This window comes from Drosophila hydei, unplaced genomic scaffold (assembly GCF_003285905.1).
Source record: "Drosophila hydei strain 15085-1641.00,03,60 unplaced genomic scaffold, DhydRS2 tig00000001-arrow-pilon, whole genome shotgun sequence".
Taxonomy (NCBI): domain Eukaryota; kingdom Metazoa; phylum Arthropoda; class Insecta; order Diptera; family Drosophilidae; genus Drosophila; species Drosophila hydei.
The window spans coordinates 4500961-4523473 of record NW_022045643.1 but is presented as its reverse complement, the minus strand read 5'-3'; the positions used below and the strand labels follow the sequence as shown (position 1 = coordinate 4523473).

Here is a 22513-nt window from a genome sequence, read left to right as displayed (position 1 = left end):
AAGTGCGAAGCTTTTAGAGCTTTGGGCAACCACCTGACAAATGTTGTGCCACTAATGCCAATGTTGCACTCAGCAGCACAACAACAACAACAGCGACAACCAGCAGCAACAGCAACAACTACTACTTTAGACATTGACACACTCTAAATACTCATACATACGTTTTAATACAATGGCTCTCAATGTGTGTAACTTTTCTCGACAGCCCAGACCCTACCCTAGCCCCTACCCCTACCCTCACCTCATATCCCGCTGCGTTGCGGCTGGCCAAGAAAACCACTTAGAGAGCGAGCAGGCAGCAGCCAGCAGCCAGCAGCATTTCGGTTGGTTTTGTGCTTGACTTGACTTGCTTTCAAATAACTTAGCTAAGAGCGCAGAGCAGGCAGCTAAATATAGGGGGAGGGGGAGAGGCAGGGCATATTGGGTGGTTCAGTGGTGCTACTTCCTGTCCCACACTCACACACACACACATATGGCATGTGTCAAGAAAAGCGTTTGCTTTCTTTTTTGTCAGCTTGCAAATTAAATTTAAATACCCGCATTTTCATAGCAGTAGCAGAGGGCGTGTTGGATGTGCGGAGGAGGAGGGTGAGGGGTTGGCATATTGTATTTAAGAGGCTACTATAACTTTGTGTGTGTTGGTATTCTTATCGCTGTTGTTGTTGTCGTTGCTTTTGTTGTGCACAAAAACGTGTTGTCTTTGTCACTTTGCCAAGCAGCATTGTGCGTGTGTGTGTGCATGTGTGTGCTGAGTGCCCTACAGTCCTCCACCCCGCCCCCATATCCATTCTTTAGCTCGTGTGCTCATGCTTTTGAGTTAAGTGTTACTTCCGCTCTGCACGCGTTCACGAGTCATTCATTCGCATCCATTCATTATACAAACATAAAGAATGGCACAGCAAAGAGGAGCTTGAAAGTAGAATGAGGCATAGATGACAGCACAAAAAAAGATGTGAACGGATCGGACATAGATATGCGTACACACATATCTACCTATATATCTACCTTCATATATATATTTATATATTATATAAATAATTAATATAAATAATTAATATATATTTATATTTATATATAGATATTTTAATTCGACCTTAATTAAATTGTTTCATTGTCAAAACTGGTTGTGCGGTATTCGAGCCATCTACAGAGACGAGCAGCTAACGGTCTATGGCAGACACTGTCCCGCCCTGCCTCTGCTCCGCCCACTATTTCAGTTTGCAGCTTGCCGCGGTTTCCGATCACGTTCTATAGCTTTATTTGATTTATTTGCAACTGCTTTTCAGTTGTTATGCTATGCTCCCTCTGACTCTACGACTTTTCGTGCGGCTTCTCGAAGTTTTGCACGTTGTCACATAAATTATTCGCATACTGCAGAAATTTTCTCGCCGTGATTAGTGTTCATTGCTAATGTGGCTGCAATGTTAAATATCACGCGCCATATATTATCATCATATAAATACATCAGTATTTATGTCCGTGAGCACCCATCACACACACACAAATATATATATATATATATGTAAATCACCAGAGCGAAACGAAATTAAGCGAAGAGGTATCAAATCGTATATATTATATGTTTATATAAATGTATTTATATAAAAAATATTTATATATATATATATATATATTAATATAATTTAGAACTGAATTTATATTGCTTTTTAGGGTGAGTTCAATAGGCCTTGAGCAATATTAACTAATTATGTAGGACTATCTAAAAGCATTTAATTTCTATTCTAGACACAATATTGAAACAATGTATTGAGTTAAGTGATTAGAAATTGATTAAGATACATTAGAGACAAAACTTTCCATGTCAGCTACGTGATATACATTGATAACTCATTCACATTAGTCATTAGGCATGCATAATAAATATGATTGTTGCTGTAATTATGATTATAATTAGGATAGCCTTGATCCGCAGCAACGGTAATTCTCTAATTTTGATTGAAATGGGAATGGAAATTGAAATGGAATTATCTGAATGTTTACGTTTATCACATGTTCCTGGGCTAATTATAACATGATTAGCTTTGCGCTTTTACAACATACATCACCATACATATATATATGTATATCGATTGCTCAAACTTTTTGCCTACACTCACACATACTGGTACATTTTGCTAATTGCCTGCCAATCATTCGCTTAACCTTTTATGGGCGAACTACAGAAACGACTTGTTAATTGGACAGTCTCAATTATGGCGGCCATCAGAGACAGGGATTTATACCGTTACTGCTAGTCAGGTAGCCAGCCAGGTATCTAATAAGGAGACACGCCCCGCACTCGCCCGCCATGCACTTCAATCGCCTTTTAGCTAATTAATCCAACTTATCAACCGGGTTCAAACAGAGAAAAATGCAAATGCCAGCAGCGAGCGCAATCTAAGTGGAACTCAACGTTCGACTTTTGACCTTTAACGGCAAGCGGCTCGTTCAACAATTCCAGCGAATCCGCTCGCACATTCATGGTCCTGCTGCAGTCGGGGCCAGGACTTTGTCCAGTTTGCAATTAGAGGCAAACCAGCTGAGCTGGCAGCCAGGCAGATTGGCAGACTGTCAGGTCGGCAGGTCGTCAGCAACTCTTCGGCATTTTCTATTAATATTCCATTTCCTGCTAAAAGCTTCAATTAAAATCTTATTTACCTGCAGTTGCCTGCCAATTGTTGTGCTTGCATTCACCTGCACACCTAAACACACACACTCTCAACACAAGGCAATGCCCTTAATAAATTTTGGAAAATGTATTTTGCCGGAGCCGAGAAACAATCGAGCAACTTGCATAGCTAGCCTTCTCTCTTTCTCCCGCTCTCACTTTCTCTCTCTCTCTCTTTCTCTCTGGCCAACTTTTGACCCCCCTTGGCATTCTGAACTCCCAACTAATCGCGCTAAAATGTTTTTAGTGTTTCATTAACTATAAATGTTTGCAGGCAAGCTCTCTCTCTAACAGCCTTGCCTTTTGCTATCTACAAAAATCACAGATAAATTATTTAACTGATATCAAGCCTGATAGCGCACAAAATGGGGAATTTGAGTAACTAACTGCGATAGTTATCGATGAGTAAGCGATAGCTGTTATATATATTTATCGTTTCAATTGCTTTTCGTATCGCAATTCATATTTGTTTGGCTTGCAGCTTAGTCAAGTTAGTCTCTGTTGTCTGCTGTCTGTTGTTGTTTTCTCTCTATTTCCTATTTGTGTAGCAGACATAGTCTAGTCTCCCTGCTATTGGGTTCAATAGCTGCTCGTTTTGTTCATTTCCTTTGTGCACTCTTGACTCATCGGTCATTTTATCTAAATGTTTTTCTTTTGCCTCGACTTAATACGCGCGAGTTCTTTCTCTGTCTCTGTCTCTCTCTCTCTGTCTCGCTCGCTGCCTTGCTCTGGCTGTCAAGTCAAGCCAATCGCCCACTCAATTGAGTTATCGTCTTTAATTCAATAAAAATTATTGCATTTTATTGTTGCGACAGACGCCAAGTGGCTTCAGCCCCCGTACCCTGTCTGCCCTCCCTTGCATGTGTATATAAATATATCGGTATATATATGTATAACCCTCATATTTGCGTATCACGACAAGTTCAAGTACTTTGCTGCTGTTGCTGCTTCCGTTCGCATCTGTATCTGTAAATGTCTCTGCATCTGCATTTGGCATTAAATTTTGAACTGCTGTCGCTTTTACATCTTTTTAAATGCCAGCCAAGGGTTATATGCCATACCCTCCTTTCCTCTACTCTCTACACCCTTTGCTGCCTCCTCGCTCCCTCTTCTTCCTCTCTAACCAGACATGCAGACATTACTTTTCTATCTGACAGATTCTTTTGCGTTTGTTCAACTTGCGGTACGGGGAAAGTGGAATGCCATGTGGTTTTCTATATATATATATATATATATATATATATATATATATATATATATATATATATATATGTATACATATGTATGTGCATTTATGACTAACAATGAAGCTTTTATGATTGTGACATTCCGTAAAGATTATTATGATGAAAATGTGCTTGAAAGAGTTAGCTCAGTTTCAATTACACGAACACGCTTAAAGCTGGGAGCAACACTCGACGACTATTGATTGAATAACAAATATTAATATATAATAAAATAAATCAATATTAATTTGCCGTAAACCCAAAACCAATTTAGCTGCTCAAACCCCATCCAAGGCAAACAGAGAACCCTTCGACCCAATCGGCTGGTAAAAACCTTTTTCCTCTGTGTTGATTGAAGAGTGCGCTGAAATTTGCTTCTGATTTGGCAACAAAATTTTTGTATTTCACTTTGCTCATAAATTATGTAAATTGTTTCTGCCCGGTCCCAAATAGGGGTAGTGGGCGTGACAGGGCGTGGCAGGGTTATGGACAAGTGTTAGGGATTAGCAGGCAGCTCACACTTTTGGCTACTAACTTTTTTGAATTGAAAATTCTGCCTACGCCATTGCCTCTGCTCTCCCATCGCCATTGCCATTGTTATTTATACATTGTATATAAATATTACTCAGTGTTTCTGCTTTATTTATGCGCATTTATTATTATTTCAACAACAAAAAATGATAAAGAAAGCAAGAGTATTTGTGTCAGGGGGAATAAAAAAACTGCACACTTAGCACAAAACGAAACGTTTGTAGTAAAAAAAAATAAATTTATAAAATATATATCAATTCATATGTACAAAAGCGGCAAATGTTAAATTGTGCAGAAATAATACAGTAAATCCGCAAATGCAAATTTGTTTAACCTGTGAACAACAAAAGGGTCAAATCTCAACCAAAACTGCATTAAAAAAAGTATTATTCAATATTAAATTGCATTCAAAGGAATGTACACACCAGCTAAAATAATTTAATAATATTTATGGGTCGCTTAAAATAGCTGCGTTGCTTTTATAAGCTGAACAAATTAAAAACGGATAAAAGGGTATATTTTTGAGACGCAACAATATGTGACAGGCCAACGGAAGGTATAAAAACATGTATATAAATATATATAAAGAAATAAAATTATATATAAATATATATAAACACATATATAAATATATACATATTTAATTTTACGTCTGTTTGTATGCCTGTTCGTTCATATGTACTCAGCGAATCATGACTACAAAAGCTGGAGGTTTGAGCATTGATATAGTAATATATATTCCCGGTAATATCCACCCATGTTCACTCAATATCTTATCTAATCTTTTGATTATTTATCAACTTCTACATTTTAATTTAATATGTTTGGTCAAAATTAAAGATCATATCATTATAATTTTGATTTTACAATTCACAAAACTTCCTTCGTTCCAACAACGAGTATATTCTGTACTTTGCTACATACACACTTTAAAATATGATAGGTATTTGCAAAAAAAGGTTAAATCATTCAGGGTATTCCACAGTCGAGTTGTGCCACCTAGTGCACACCGACTTGTTTTTATAGCATTTTTACGCACAATTGCGCTCTAAATAGCTGAAACGTTTGATTGTTGTGTCTGGTTAAATGTTTGGAATTTGGCACAATTAAAACTAAAAATAAAAAATAATATCAAACATAAAAATGTTTTTAATTGTTGCAAGTGAAAGCGGCGCGTGGAATGCCTATGAAATATTCACAACAATAATCACATATTTAGTTTAATTAAATATTTTAATATATTCACATAATTTATAATGACATATTTTCTAACATATTTTGATTCCTTTTGTGTCTTTGCAGGTAAGCCTTAAAACTAACAACGATAAATAGACTCTGATCTTAAAAGCTAATGTACTGTAAGTATGGCAACGCAGTCCACTGCTGCTGGGATAATCTTCAGACTCTTATCAACGTTTTTACAGCTCATTTCCCAGTAAAGAATGCAATATTCCATTGAACCTAAACGATAACGAATTCGATTTACAAGCTATACTAAAACATGCTTATCAATCATTGTGTGTTTGCCAAAAAAAATATATAATTAAGGTCAAGAGAAAAGTTTTCTGTGGCCTATTGAAGCTTAAATGCTCTGCTCATGCCTAAGATCATTAATAATCGATATCGATATTTTTTGCTGGAGTTAAAATAGCTTCATCAAATATAGGTTCTCTTCTGACATTAATTTTTGATCGCATTCCTAAAAGTAAAGACACTTTATTTCCAATTCATCTACCACTTTCATTCAATATTCTCTGATTAAATTATAATACGCCATCGAGAGCAATAAAGATAAATATCAGCCCAAGGTCAAGTTTAATGAACTCTTCTTTGTTCGGGCTAAAAATATAGCTGCTATATGATATATTCATATGTATAATATACATTTAATTCTACTTTGTTTTGTTTATGAAAAAGTGAAAAGTGAAAATTGAAAAGTACTAAACAAAACACGGTTCTCCTTGAACTTTGGCGACTAAATTTGACGCGGATAATTAAACCAAATTCCGTTAAATAGTTTAGCCCTTGAACAGAGTAAATATTTACTGAAATAGAAAGTTTCTGCTGAAATAACTTTTAAAGTCAGAGCTTATAATTAATGCGGGCTTTACGCTTCTGTTTTTATCGATTGCTGACACGCCAGATTCGAGAGTCAAATCATTTTGTGCGGATTATGTTGAATTTGAAAAATTACAACGCTCTGCCCTCTCTCCCATTTCCTACCACCTGCCGCGTCACGGGCTGATAATCCGAAATTCGCGTTTCACGGCAGGCATTTGAATTATTTGCCAGGCCAGGCGGGGCCCTTTCGCCCCCTCCCCTCTCGCTCTCTCTTACCTTTTGCACATGACTTGCGTCAATTATGCGTTCTGCCAATGGCAAATTCTGATCTAGAGGTGGAGGATAAAGGGCAGCAGGTTGCCCCAAAAGACATCCTTCTCGTCGTATCTGCTAGCTCTGACTTCCAAGGCTTCCTTCCTGTATTGCCCATCTATCAGATACCAGTTTCTCCACCCTTCATATACGCATTTAATTTATAGAAGTCACGTGAGCGGCATTTTTTATGCACATACAGCAGCAGTAGCAGTAGCATTCCACCCACACCCATCCAGACTTCATAACTCACCCTCTAGAATCGCAATCAGTGGGAAAGGCAAAGCGTGCCGGAATAAGCTGACTGCTGCTTGATTTGATGACTTTGGCAGTCAGCAAGAGATTTGCTCAGCCTTAAAGCCAGCAAGCAGCAAGTCAGACTTAGCGAGTGCCACAAATTTCTATATGTGTACATATAAATATATATATAGTTATATCTCAATCCAGCAACGGGTTGACATGGGGACAAATAATAACTGTCGCCAATCGTGATTGAGTGGATTTATGTTTAAGTTTTTGGCACAAGTGCAATGCGACTGTTCCTTTGATTTATTAGTAGAGGCAGCCAGAGCGAGAGATACAGATACACAAAGTGAGGGAGACGGAAACGAAGAGGAAGAGAGATGGGGAGATTCTTTAGAGAAGACATCAAGAACGGGCGCTGCTTAAATGAATTATATGGCGCTCATGTCGGCGACATCATAAATCAAAAAAGAGTCCATTTGTATTTGGTCTGGTTTCGTTTTGGGTCTCTCAGACTTGAGGCACTTCTGGCACGTGACTGACTCGAGAGCATGTCCATTTTAAAACTCTGCCAACTGAGTGACAAGAGAAAAAGAGCAGAAAGAAAGAAACCCTCGATCCTAATGGATTAATAGTTATATATGACTTGGCGTGAATCCATTATGTATTGCCCTAAGTGCTGGGCGGGGTGGCCATAAATAAAGCTAAGCTCATGATTTTCTATGTGAAATAAGTGAAAAAAGAGAAAATATGAAATAAGTGTTAGTAAACGTCAGAAAGCCTCATTCTGAAGTATTATGATAGTATTTTTGTGAATTGACAGTCATTGTGAGACTTTACTAGAATTTGGTCACCCCAAAAATCAAGCTGAAGATCAGTTTAATTATGTGGGTTACCAGCTTACTGGGTCTTGCATTGTTCGCTTGCTCAAATGAAGCAGACGAGAAATATCTTAACCTACTTTTCGAATAGTTTACTCATCTTTAAGGTTAATAGGCAAGCACTTGCTAACTCTTTGTAACCCACACACACGCACATGCACACATGTGTGACTCGTTAAACAAGTTCGTTTAAATGCCTTTACCTTTATTACAGTCGAGAGTCTTTGGACTGTTTGCAGTTGCGTGATTGGCATCCGTTTGCTATATCATCAGCATTATCATTATCGTCATTATCAACATGATTATTAACATTGTTATATACGCGCGTGTGTGTGTGTGTGTGCATGGGTGTGTGTGTTTGTGGATGGAGGCAATCAAAATGTTTAGCTTATACCATTAAATTGTATTTTTATCATTATTGCTGCGATTGTCTTGTGTTTCTCTCGCTCTATGCCAGTCCTTGTCTCTGTCTCTTTCTCCTTAAGTCTCTCGAACAATGTTTGCGCAATATAGCTGACTAAACAAATGAAAGTCGCATAAATAATGGCAAAAGGTTAATGTTAACTAAAACTATAAGTAAAAGCAACTATGCACATAAATAACAATATAAATTACAACAACTATGCACTTAAACATGAAACCCAAGAGTGAGAAGATGAAGCAGCAGAGGAAGAGTGTAATAAACTGAGTGAAAGAAAATTAACCAAAAGTCCGCACACGTGTTTGCCAGCGGAAGAGAAGGTAGAGAATTGGACATATATTTCCTAATGCCAAAGATAAATTTAACAAAGCAACTGACAAAAAGAGAGTAGTAATTGTTGTTGTTGTTGTCGTCGTTGTTGTGGTTGCTTTTGCTGCTGTGCCTTGAAATATTTTGCAAATGACGCAATTTTGCAAATAACAAAAAGAAAAGAAGAAACTAAATTTTTTATTTTATTTTTTTTAATAAAACGGCAGCCAGCTCGACGCTCGCCCATTTTCGGAATTACGTACATAGTCATACACAAATACATATATGGCATAGACTGTGTATGCGTGTGTGTTTGTTTGTATGTTTATTTTATGCCTTCTGCTCTTGTTGCTGTGCGCATTAAATTATGCGAACGATATAATTTCATTATCAGACAGCAACAAATAAAAAAAGTTCATTGGCATACGGGGCGTATGAACGTATTACACAGAAAAAGAGACAGAGAGACACATGCAAATAGTCATCAGACTTAAGCCAGTATACAAAAATTTTTCAGTTTAATTTATTATTTAATTACGAGACAGCGAGACACAAGGCAAGCGACAAGGGCCCAAAAATGTTGTATCTACATAGGGAAGGACAGACAGAGAGTGCGAGCGAGAGAGAGTGAAATATACAAACTTTAGTTCTGCTTAAGTGTTCCCATAGTGTGTGTGTGTGTAAGTACTTGTGCTGGCAGAAAAGATAACAAAAGCTGTGCAAAAGAAATGAACTCGCACTTGAACTCGTCTCGTCTCGTCTCAATTCTTTGCATTTCTTCACATGCCGCTCCGCTCGCTGCGTGCTCTCTGCCCCGTGCTCCACTTGTATCAAATATTTTATCAGCATTCGCAATATTTGTTTTGTTACATTTGCGCTTCAATGCGTCTCAACACACGCTGAGAGAAATTGTCAAAAAAAAAGGAGAAGATGAAGGAGGAAAAGCAAATAAACGGAAGAGGATATTATATAAAGCGTGTAGGCGACAGCTTGCTGCAGAGTTACCTTCTTACCAAGTACAATTCGCTTGCTGCTCCCCGTCTTCGCCTGCTGATAAAGCAAATTTCAGCTGTTTGCTGTCTCTGTCTGCATCACACTTCAAATGCCAGTTAGACACTTGAAGAGCAGCAAACCAAATCACGCACCAACAGCATCAGCATCAGCAGCAGCAAAAACAACTTGCCGATTGTCAATCAAATTCACACACATGCTTCACAGGCTAAGCAAGTCGAGTCACACACACACATTGTATTTTGTTAAGTGATGAGGGAATCGCCGTTCTATGCGATTTTCATTTATCTAAGGGGCGCTTACACATTGTTTTCATTTTGATGTGCTTAGGCCTATTGTATAGAAAACGATTTCTGTGAAGTCTCTCTTCCTCTACGAGAGGTTGTATTCTAAGTATTCTCACTCTCTCTCACAGTCTCTCTCTCTCTTTCAGTCTCTCCCTCTTTCACTCTCTCTCTCTTTCACTCACACTCTTTCACTCTCTCTCTCTTTCTCTCTCTCTATCTCTATCTATCTATCTATCTATCTATCTATCTATCTCTCTCTCTCTCTATTTTTTCACTCTCTCTCTCTCATTCGCTCTCTCTCTCTCTTTAACTCTCTCACTGTCTCTCTCTCATTCTCTCTCAATGGTACCCCTTTTCTCTCTCTCTCTCTTTAAGAGTATTCTTCAGTCTTCATTAGCTGTAAAGTTTCAGTATAAGAGAGAAAACTCTCTTCATCCTTAGTTTTTCCCAGCGTTACTTTCAGTCGTGCATACTTTATAGATTGAATTTCTCTATTATAATGGGCGTTACCATGCTACGCCCCACATTTCAAGTTGTAGGGAATTAAAAATATTTACCACACAAAACAGCTACAAAAATATTACAAATATAAACCCGAAAAGTGAATTTTAATTGAAATATTTAGTTGACTCGCGTTTTCATTTTGTGGTTGATTTTATTAATATTAAAATATCAAACTGTGATTTTTTGTATTCTTTTCATTTAAATTATTATTGTTGTTGTTGTTGTTTCTGTGGCATTTAATTGTTTCGCTTATCGCTGCGGTTGCAGCTGCAACATCAGCGAACCAAACTGTATGCCGCAAAATGTGGCAACTAACATGACACTAGACATGACATGTGATACCGTTTCGCAATTAGAATAATGGCAATCGCATCAAAAAGGGGCGTGGCAGTCATGTGTTACCTGCGCGCAGGAATTTTTTATTGCTTCATTATCTCAGTTGATTTGCTCGCAGCTGAACTTGAGTTGATATTTATCATAAAAAAAACTTGCATTTGAAAAAATATCTATGCATATGCATATACTATGCATTTTTATTTCTGGCAAATTTCCAAAAATAATAAAAAAGCGAAGAAAGCGCACAAAATAAAAGTGAATCAAGTGGAGCTGTGGAGCTGTTCGTGTGCTTTTGTGTGTTACATACAAATTTTATAGATTTTCAACGCCTGGCGTGCAATGCTGCCAAATATCCTGCAGCGCATTTACATACACACACACACACCCTTACACACACACACACTTGTTCTTGCACTGTTTTGTGGCATTTTAAGTGAAAAAACGCCATCATCAGAGCTTGGTCCACATGCCTTTCTTTGCATATCCAACTGTGTATCCTTTGCCAACTGTACCTCAACTACACCTACATATGTATGCTTGTGTTGTGCATTGTGTGTGTGTGGCATTGAATCGAGCTGAGCCATTCAATAACTTCGTATGGCTGACTGGAATTTCAATAAAAATACTTTATCTCTGGTACACACATACACATCGCAGACACACACTCGCATCCACACTCACACAACGTAGTGAAACAGACATTGGAAATATCGCTTAATATAATCGGGAACGGGGAGTTGGCGAACGCATTGAATATTTGCGTGAGCAAACTTTGTGGACAGCTTGTTGTCAATCTAACTGTAATCTGCTCTCTAAATCCGCATTTTATACTCAACTCTTTCTCTGCTGTTATCTTTCTCTTACCCTATTTGGACTCTCAAGTACGGCCAGCGTGTGCCAACTGCAGCCTCACCGAGCAACACGAACTCGAGCAGCTCATCGAACACGGGCTCCCAGAGCGGCACACTGAGCACCAGTCTGAGCAACACGACAAACACAAACACCACAATGGGTCCCAACGGTACGGCACAGAATCAAAATCAACAGGGCGGCGAGCAGTTGTCAAAGACAAACCTCTATATACGCGGACTGCAGCAGGGCACAACCGACAAGGATCTGATCAATATGTGTGCACAGTGAGTATCAATTATGCCAAATTATGCTTAAGTAATTCATAATTAAATATATAAACGGACAGATATTTAAATTTAAGGTAGACAACATGCAGGTTAATATCTAACTATATATAGTCTGGCGAGTAAACACTTGCAGGTGTCTTGGCTATAAATGCTATATTTACGTCCTGGAAAGCGAAGGCATTTCCAATCGAGTAGCTCTAAGAGATATAATTATATTGTTAAAACCAGTGCCGCCTCACTTGTTAAACGTAAAGCCAAGCGGGCTAGGCTCATACATGAAATGTGGATAATTCAAGTTAAACTGTTGCCATATCGATTCTATTGAAACTATGCTGGGCCAAGTAACCCCTAGCTAGAGAGACGTGTATCAGAGTTGTGTTGCGGACATGGCCGAAAGCTTCAACTCAGTTCGTGCCTCATTCCAGCTGCTAATGAGCAGCTTAGCCTCGACTCATTCCGCTTCGTTGAATTTCTACAAAGGCCACACACATACACAATTCAATAGACCCCTTACTATCCGGTCAGGGGGCAAGCAACCCCCAAAAAATATATATATATATTTTGTATGCCCTGCCACCCGCTCCCGCTCCCCGGCCTGGCTGTTCGCCGCAGTCCGCAGGAAACCAGTTTCAGCAAAACTAAACAAAAATCCACTAATTAGAGCACACGCTTCATCACGAATATAAAAACAAATAGTGGAACTTCAACTAGAACCACTTGCAAATGATTATGATGTGGTATGTTGTGTATATAACGCATACGCAATGTGGCGCACTCTATTTAGGCCACCAACAAAATATGCATAAAACCATACATATATACTATATAGATGAAACTATTAAAGGCCACGCACATAAAAATTAATGAAAATAAAAACATCAAACAAGCTTAGAGTGAGTAGAGCGGGAAAACAAGGCAGCGGCTGGGTGTGATTTGCGAGGCAAGTCCTGCACAACGCGCGAGCTTACACGGGTTGCGTCTTAGCTGGCAAGGGGGCAGCCACACGATAATAATTACAAGTCAACTTATTAAATTGAAGGTAAATTTGGCTTTTTATAGCGCAGCCTGGGTTGGCTTGGTGTAGTTGGCCGTAAGCATTGTGCGCCTAAGCCCACCCTTTATGCTATTTTTTGTGCACTCTGTTTGCCGCTGGTTGACTGCGAGGCAATCAAAATAAGCGGCTTATTTGCTTGGGCAGCTTTAATGTTATTATAACTACATATATACATACATCTATAGGTATATATATATATATACATAAACTATACGAGTGTGTGTGAGTATTATCGATGTCTGTAACTATGCTGATATCGATTTAATTTGCCTCTGGTCCAAGCTTAAATAAGCAATTTCCAACGAACAATAATTCGTTGCCTACTTTTGAGCGCGTTATTAATATCGCAGTTTAATGACTATTTAATTGCCTATCCTTTTGGGCCGGCACAGAGAAGCGTGACGTTTAGTTAAAATCAACAATAAAGCAGAGAGGAAATAATAGAAAAAGTGAAGCCAGCTAAAACCTCACACGCACAGCTTATGACAGTCAAACAGCAGGACAGGCATTAAATAAAGGTAGCGATGGGAAGAGTGAGAGAGAGAGAGGGAGGGAAGAGAAATGTTCGTGACATGCCAGAGTCTTGTAATTAGTTTTATGTCTACTTTACATATGTCTATTTCGTTGTCTAATTCACGGGGTCTGCCCGCTTCCGCTCTATTTCTCCCTTACAGATACGGAACAATAATATCAACCAAGGCTATTTTAGATAAAACAACAAACAAATGTAAAGGTATTTTTTTCTTCACCATTCTCATCATTATTTTATTTATGTGTGTTTTTCGTATATGTATTATTAGTATGTGTTATGTAATCGAAAAAAAAAACAAAAACAAGAAAAAAAAGAGAAAAAAGTATATAAAATAATAATCGATGATTTCTTTCAAGGATTTTCTTTTCTCTCTTTTCGTATTTTGTATTTTTATAAGTTTATAAATATGCGCAGTACTCAAAAGGTCAAAAGGTTAACATTTGTTAAGTTGAACAAACAAACGTTAGAGGATCTTTATATACCTTGCTCTTTCTAATAAAGAGAAGGTTACTTCCTCCTCTCTCTCTCTCACTGTTTTGATTCCTTTGAGTACTTGGCATAGTTTTCTTATCTACTTGCGTATATAGTTTCTTTGTTTAAAATCTTTTTGCTCGTTCTCGTTAATTGTGTCTGGTATTTTGATGTATTTATTAAATAAAAAAATAATAATCAATTGGCAGATAAAATTGTCGATTTTTCTCTTCTTCGGCTTTCATTTGATTAATTGGAATTATAATTTTATGATTTCGTATAATTCTCATTTCGCAATCGAATCATTCATGCATTCACCTTACTACTACTGCACCCTAAACCTCCCCGATATACCCTATATATATATATTACCACTGCTAATGATATTTATATTGATAATACCCGCTCCTAAAAATATATATATACATAAAGTATGCCAACGAGCTGTACAAATAACTGTGTGCGTGTGTGTCTATGGAAGGCTTTAACTACTCCGTGATTTGATTTATTTGATAAACATATATATATATATATATATATATACATATATGTATATAATATATATATTTTATTATTTATTTGTTTAACAATTCCCGTTGCTCTCTTTATAAGTTACAGCTAAACTGTGAGCCGACAAATTATTAATTTATTTTTACCATTTTCTCTCTTTCTTTCCACCCCTCTCTCTCCGACTCTTTTCAAATGATATATTTTGTTTTTGTTTTGTTTGTTTTTCATCTCTTTGGAACTTATTTTGCACGTGCGGAAACAATTAAATCTTGAATTCAATTCTTTTGTTTGTAAAAATGTGTGAACTTTAAAAATAAAAACTCAATTAAAATACTCTTATTCTATTTATACCAACTATATATATATTTATATATATGTCTTTCAACATGCAATTAAAAAAATTCCACCTCCGCCCCCTGTAAAACAAAACACACAAAACGCAAAAAAAAAACAACAACGAAAAACAAAAACAAAACAAAAACAAAATATATTTCTTACAGGTTACGGCTTCGTCGACTTCGAGCAGCCGGCCTACGCTGAGGGGGCCGTCAAGGGACTGCAGGCGAAGGGCGTGCAAGCTCAGATGGCCAAAGTGGGTATCTGGGTGCTTCATAGGCCGGCCATTGTACGTTTGTTTGCATGCAAGTAATACTCACCCCTCACACCGCAAACTATCCTATACCCAGACCCCCTAATCCACTATCCGTAATCCTTAAACCGTAATCCGTAATCCGTGTCTAACCTTGTACTAAAATCCACATTTGACAACTGACCCAACGTTACCTCCCAACATTACAATTCGTTGACACAGCTGCTTCAAATAGCTTTTGTTTTTAAGTGTATTTTTATATATTTTATTATATTTAAGTGATTTTTTATTGTTATGTTTTTATATTACTTTTTAAGCAGCGAAGCTGCTAGTTTTCCCTGCAAATTCAGCTCAAGTTTATATTGAAATCTGAATTATTTTTAAATCTTTTCTTCTTTAATGTGCAGCTGAAGCTGCAGCTTAGGTGCGCCCATTTGCATCAGAATATGTGAAATAGAAATCGAGTTTAAAGTTTTCCGCCCTCGAAATTTGCTTTGCATTTCAAGCGAACCTCAAACAGAAACCCACGCACAGCCCTTAAAGGTCAACTTTCCCACGCTGTAGCTGCTGAGGTATTTCATCAGAGCTGCAAATTCATTTGGGGTGCTCTTTGCTCTCTTCTGTTCTATTCTGTTTTTTGTATCCTTTTTCATTTCGCATTTGCAATTTCAGTTTGCCGCAAAGTCGGTCGCAACTTTCTGTGCGACTCCCACACAGAATTTGCGTGGGCTAAATAAATTGCCAACAATTTTTTTTGTTCTGTTGCTGGATCTCAATTTAGTTTATTATAATTTAAGTTTTATTTTGAACAAAATCTGAACCCAACCCAAAGCCCCAAGTCCAAAGCCTTAGCCAAAACCCTAGTTTGTAGTGTTGTTAACCTATATATATATATTTAAACAGACTTGTATATCGTACTATATACTCTTACCCCATTATACTTGATTCCCACATCTAAACACTATATTAATCTAGTACATATTTAATATCCAATTTAGTAATCCATACATAAATCATATTTAGCGTAGCTTAAACATGTTTTATTAACATTCATAATTGAAAATTCTGATATAACTGCGGCAGACTACACAATAAATTATTTGCATTTATTATCAAATGTACTCGTAGAGATATTTCCCCATCAGCGCTCAGCGGGCTTAGCTACAAAAATACGAAAAATAAAATATGCATTGAAAATGCGCTTCAATTTAGTGTACATTAAATAATATTTGAAGGCAAATGCATTCATTAATTAATTATTGTGTTTGTACCTTCCTCTCTCTTTCGTATTTATTATAAACTTGTTATAATCAACGTTTTTAATCCTCTTTTAGCAGAAATTGAAACAATTATAATTTGAAATCGAAACAAAAACAATTTAGCGGATTAGTTGGTAATTAATTGTATTAAAGGCGATTCTTAATTTTACACAATTGATCATTTTAATAGTCGCCAGGTATTTGAATCAGTAATCCTCAACTCTATAAGAAGTATTACATTTATATTTTATTTATCACTAAATTCGTTCGACATTTAGTGCTGTCGCACTACTATGTTCATGAACACAGCTGTATCTTGTCTAGCTATCATGTTCAAAGTATAGAGAACTAGCTCATCAAGATATTATCTTAGCAGCAGGTTGTAATCGAACTAACTGTGGCATGCCGCCGTTGATATAGCCTAGCAGATTTGACAAATAAAGCGAATGTTAAAGTAGAGATCGAACTCTTCCGAGCTTGAAGAACTTTCTTCACATTTTCTCTAAGCTATTTGCTATTTCGAATATCTTCCAGATATATTCATGTATATCACATCCAATATCTGCTAGACTATATGAGATATAGTATCAGATGTACTCCTGGAACATATGTATATTCATACTTTAGAATCTTTTCATTTAGTTTATTGGTTTTCCGAATATATACCTTAAAATAATATATATTTTCCTATATGATAAGAACTGTGAGGAAACTGTTAAAGCGAAATAATATACTTAACTTAATTGTGGGGAAAATAATCAAATTCAAATATCTTAAAGCTTAATATTCTCATTATCTTCTAAATATATTATTCCCTTAACAGTTTTCTGTGCATATTTAAATAATAAACTTAGAAATATATACAGTACTTTCTAGTTATAAATAGTATATTATTTAATATTTTTGGTTTAAGTAGTTAACTTCAACTCGATAATAAAGTATCAAAACTTAACTTGGTCCAATTACAGCATAGAGAAACCCCAATCAAAAAAGAACTTGTTAACCTTTTATATTAAAACTCTTCGATTTGTATAGCCGCCATCATTAAACGTATTTTAGATACATATTAACAATTGATTAGATAGAAACGAAGAAATCGATAATGTAAAATTGTAAACAAATCAAGAAAAAAACTATAATCTAATATATATAGTTACATATATGAAAATAGCTATAGAAACCATAAAGATAGCTGACACTAAGGAGCTCATTAAAACGTTTGTCTTTATTTTCTACGTAACGCATTGAAGCCTAACGTAACGTAACGTAAAGTAACTATATTAGCTAGAAATATATTTAGAATTGATGATACATTTAATCTTCTCTCTATATATAGATCAAAATATATAACCAACATAACATGTATCTCTCAAAAAACTGTATAAATTGTAATCGTATATTTGAAGTTATAGCCAGCCATATAATCAACCTACCAAGTTTGTTGTTTGAGTACGCAAAATGCTACAAACCTGCGCCGGCCAAAAACTAACTAAGATATCTATATACTTATATATATATATATATATAATATAAATCAAAGAAAACAACAACAACAAAAACTAAACTCTAAGTATAAAAAAAGAAAGAAACTCAGTCTAAGACATACATAAGAGATCAGGTATTTAACTTAATTAAGTGCATAACTAGGCGACTCTACATACATACATACATATCACATAAACATGTATACATCTGACACTAATTGTACCTATGCAATTTGTATATAAACTTGATCTAGGTCTGTTAGCGAATTCTTTAGAATTCGTTATTTTTCTCTTTAGGTATTTGCTTAAGCAATCTATTAGGTCTTGGCATTACTGACACACAACATACAACATTCTACATAAGCATTAAGTCAGGCACACTCAACAACACACACATTCACACACACACACACACACACACACACAGAGCCAGTTACCAATAACAGAAAATTGTAAAATTTTACTAAAATTTTTACTAATGACAAAATTTCTACGTTTTAATTTTCTTTCCTCCTCTTTCTCTCTCTCTTGAAACGCGTCGTCTTTGTCGCTCATACGAACACACACTAAACACACAAATACACACACACACACGCATCATTAACACACACACCACGCTCACATACATACAACATGCGCTTTTGCCAAAACTGCTTTTGTTTGTGTATGTTAAAAATTTTGTGTGCAACTTTTCAAACAAACCGAAACAAAAAACCAACTAAAACTGATTCGATTGATCCTCCAACAACAATGAACAACAACAACAACAACAACAACACAACACGCTGCTATCCTATGCGTACAACAACTACACAGCAACAGGAACAGGATCCCACAAATTTGTATATTGCAAATTTGCCACCACACTTTAAAGAGACCGATCTGGAGGCAACGCTAGCGAAATATGGTCAAGTTGTTTCCACCAGAATATTGCGTGATCAGCAGATGAACTCAAAGGGTAGGCCAACAACATAAAATATACCAAATTAAATAAATGATATAACTCAATAATATTAATTTATATAACTCAATATCTTTGCAGGCGTTGGCTTTGCACGCATGGAGAGCCGCGAGAAGTGCGAACAAATTATACAAATATTTAACGGTACCACAATACCGGGTGCCAAAGATCCGCTATTGGTGAAATTCGCCGATGGCGGTCCCAAAAAGAAGAATCTCTTCAAGACGCCCGATCCAAATGCGCGCGCGTGGCGCGATGTCTCCGCCGAGGGCATACCCGTTGCCTACGATCCGACTATGCAGCAGAATGGCGTCAGCGTCAACGTGGGCACACCAATTGGCGTACCATATTCGCGCTTTGGTGCACCCCAGGTGGGTGGATATCCGGTCGCTGGCTCACAATGGATACCCGGCTATATGATGACCCAGCCGATCACTCAGGTAGATGATCAGGTGAGTGACGCACACATTCTCTAACATGCCGACATATGCCCAACATTTATCAGTATTCCTCCTCTGCATTGCAGTACATGCAAATGGCTGCCGCTCCCCAGTTGGGCGTCACCTCGTACAAACCGGAGGCAGTCAACCAGGTGCCCACACGCGGCATTTCGATGATGGTCAGTGGCGACACGGCTGTGCCATACGGAACAATGATGCCACAGTTGGCCACCCTCCAGATTGGAAACTCTGTAAGTGCCAACGAGTGTCCGCATATGAACAGAATAAATATATAAGTATAGCTATGAACTATTCAAATAATACTCAAACTTGTATATATATGCATATATGTATGACAGTGTTGACAAGCATAGATATTGATGAATACAATCTTTATCGTTTTCTATATAATTTCGATATTTGCAATATATGATAGTTATAAAATATATCGATTCTAATAGCTGACTACTTTTCTGTAGTATTCCAATTCCAATTGATTCTACTTGAAATATTCCAATCTATTATGCATATATATTTATATAAAGCAAGCTTGAGTATTATCATATATCATGATTGAGTAAATGTAGATTGATGATAAAAATGTATATATATATATGTATATGTATATATATATATATATGTGTGTATGTGTGCGTGTGTGTTTTTTTGCTATTAAATTTGAATGATGTTTGATATATAATTTGTATTCTATATCTGTTCTTTTATTCCATTGTTTTTTCCGTTCTCTTTTCGGTTCCTTTATAGAATTTTTCTCCATCGTTACAGTATATTAGTCCAACTTATCCATATTATGCACCACCACCAACTATTATACCAACAATGCCAATGACAGATTCCGAACAGGCTAGCACAGCTGCATCACCCGACGAGGCATACACACAGTATCCACATCAAGCCGCTCCCAAATAGGTCTTCGCGAGGTGAGTGATGTCTCTCTGTCTCTCTCTCTCTCTTTCTCTCTATTCATCACTGTCTCTATTTGAACATCTCTTCCGTCTGTTAATATGTTGAGCTACGACTAATCAAGTCTGTGCCTCACTCTCTCTCTCTTTCTCTGTCTCTCTCTCTCTCTGAGCTTCATGCATCTGCTTTAGTTGTGCTTTGTTGTTTTGCATTTGACTCTATAGCGGGTACTCACTGTGTGTGCGCCACCCACTTAGAGCGCTGTAGCTTTCTTACGTTTGCCAACACTGTTTTGCATGTGCTGTGTGCTTAAAGTTTAACCATCTCACGACTCTTACACTCTCACTCTAAATCGCCTCTCAGCATCTCACGATCATTGGTGATTTTCTTTCCTTTACTATCATCTCTCTCGCTCTCTCTCCCTCTCATTTTACATTTGTTTTGTGTGCTGCTTGTTGCTTGCCTGTTTGCTTACAAAATCTGTTCTTGACTTTGAAACTTTTTAACTCTCTCTCATTACTAAACGCAATTCTTTTATTTTCAAATTGATTCCTGCGGTCTCACAACTACAACTACAACAATTACTTACATACTTAGTATAGTTACTAAGCAGCCTAAACACTGGTAATACATACTAGGTAAATATCATAGAAATCCTGCTTACAAAATCTTTTACCTAAAGATTTATTTTTAACTAATCCAGTTTTTATTATTTCAGATTTAATATGTTAGTACTTCATTTGAGTACTATGTAATGGACGCGATCGAGGGTGAGCGTTGGGAGCTTTAAGCGCTGGAATAACAACAATAAAACAACAACAACAAGAACAAGAAAAACATCTACAACAACAACAGCAGAAGATGAAGAACATGATTAACAGGATGCCACATCGGAATGGATGAAGAAGTTTGATAACAGTCGAAAATGCTGTTCCCTAAAAAGAGAAAATAATGTTAAAAGAAAATAAAGAAAAGATAGAGAAAGATAATTAAGAGTTATGTATAAAAGCAGCAACAGCAACAACAAAGGAATGAAAAATACATACATGATTAAAAGTGTAAGGGCGATTGAGGAAGAGTTGAGCTAAGAAAGAGAGCGTAAAAAGTGAAGAAAAGCAAAGACTAAACTTAAATAATAGAAATTAGTTATACACTAAATAGTATCGTTAAACAACAGCAACAAGAAAACGGGCAAGTAGTAGTAGTAGAAAGGGGTCGCAATTTTCATTGAGAGCGCAGGAAAAACTTACCAGAACGGGGGCAAATAGGAAACAGAAAACGGCAACCAAACACTTGAAGCAACAGCAATTTGCAAATACAACAAAAATAAAACAAAACTGAAAAAAATGAAAGAAAAGAAAACGCAAAACTCTAGTTAAGTAGATCTATGTAAGGAAAAACCAGAAGTTGCATGGAAACAGCAAAAGGGAAAAGAAACGCAAACTCATGTAAAAATGTTAAACTACAGAGAAAACCAGAAAAGCAAACAACTTTGTGACGAAATAAAGCAAAACAAATGAAAACCGAAGAACCCAAAAATGTGTGCAATGTATGTTAAACGAAAAACAAAAAACCAAAATGAAAATGAAAATGAAATTAAAAATAAAAAAAAAACCAACCAACAAAAAAGGCAAATAAAAACAATTTGACAAAGTTAAAAAGAGAAAATAAACAATTGAAAGTCAAGTAAAAGCGAATAAATTTATTTTTTATTGTCGTTCATGAAACTGAAGTTGAAGATAAAACAACAAAATGAGAGAAAGAAAATTTTGGTTTTCCAAGATTTTTATTTTGCTATTTTAATTTGTCTTCTATTCGATTTTAAATGCAATTTTTAAGAGTCAAAAGTGTTTGAAGCACAAAGCTACAAAGCTAAGAGAGCGACAATTTTACCCTCCTTTCTCTCTCTCTTTCTCCCACTCTCTGAAATTGTTTTTCGTTTTGTAAAGAGAAAAAAGAAGAAGCAAAATGTCTAACCCTTAAAAGGGGGAAACATTCTAATTTGTTAATTGCAAACGTTTCACACATTTTGTTAATTTGAACAACTGCAAACAGAGAAAAACTGAAGCAGAAAGTTAAAAACAAAAATGAATATAAAAATTAAAAAAAAAAAAAAAACTAGATTTAAGTACTAGCAAAAATGCAGTAAGCAGCAAATTTAGTAGTTCTTAGAGTCTAACAGATGAAAGATAAAGCGACGCAGATGATGGATGTTTAATGAAGTAATAAGCAAAACAAAAGCAAAATAATAATAATAATAACAACAACAAGAAGAAGAAAAAGAAAAACAAAACAAAGAAGAGAAATAATAAGAAATCTTGTACTAGTTTTTAGCATATTTTTGTGCTCATCAGTCGATT

At 36.4% G+C, this 22513-nt stretch overlaps 1 protein-coding gene across 17 annotated transcripts in view; it reads left to right on the top strand.

Annotated features, from left to right (window-relative positions):
- Positions 1 to 21716, top strand: part of LOC111601742 (protein alan shepard) — a 150520-nt gene extending 128804 nt beyond the window's left edge. For 5 of the 17 annotated variants that reach the window (XM_023318465.2, XM_023318474.2, XM_023318481.2 and 2 more), the window contains 9 exons: positions 11673 to 11926; positions 13658 to 13716; positions 14997 to 15121; positions 18645 to 18786; positions 18871 to 19241; positions 19295 to 19480; positions 19995 to 20170; positions 20751 to 20791; positions 20872 to 21716. In XM_023318465.2, coding sequence (XP_023174233.1) covers positions 11673 to 11926; positions 13658 to 13716; positions 14997 to 15121; positions 18645 to 18786; positions 18871 to 19241; positions 19295 to 19480; positions 19995 to 20159 — 1302 coding nt within the window. In that variant the 3' untranslated portion in view covers positions 20160 to 20170; positions 20751 to 20791; positions 20872 to 21716. The remainder of the gene's footprint in view (positions 1 to 11672; positions 11927 to 13657; positions 13717 to 14996; positions 15122 to 18644; positions 18787 to 18870; positions 19242 to 19294; positions 19481 to 19994; positions 20171 to 20750; positions 20792 to 20871) is intronic. The other 12 variants (XM_023318468.2, XM_023318475.2, XM_023318472.2 and 9 more) reach the window with 11 other exon arrangements.
- The last annotated feature ends 797 nt before the right edge of the window (positions 21717 to 22513 follow it).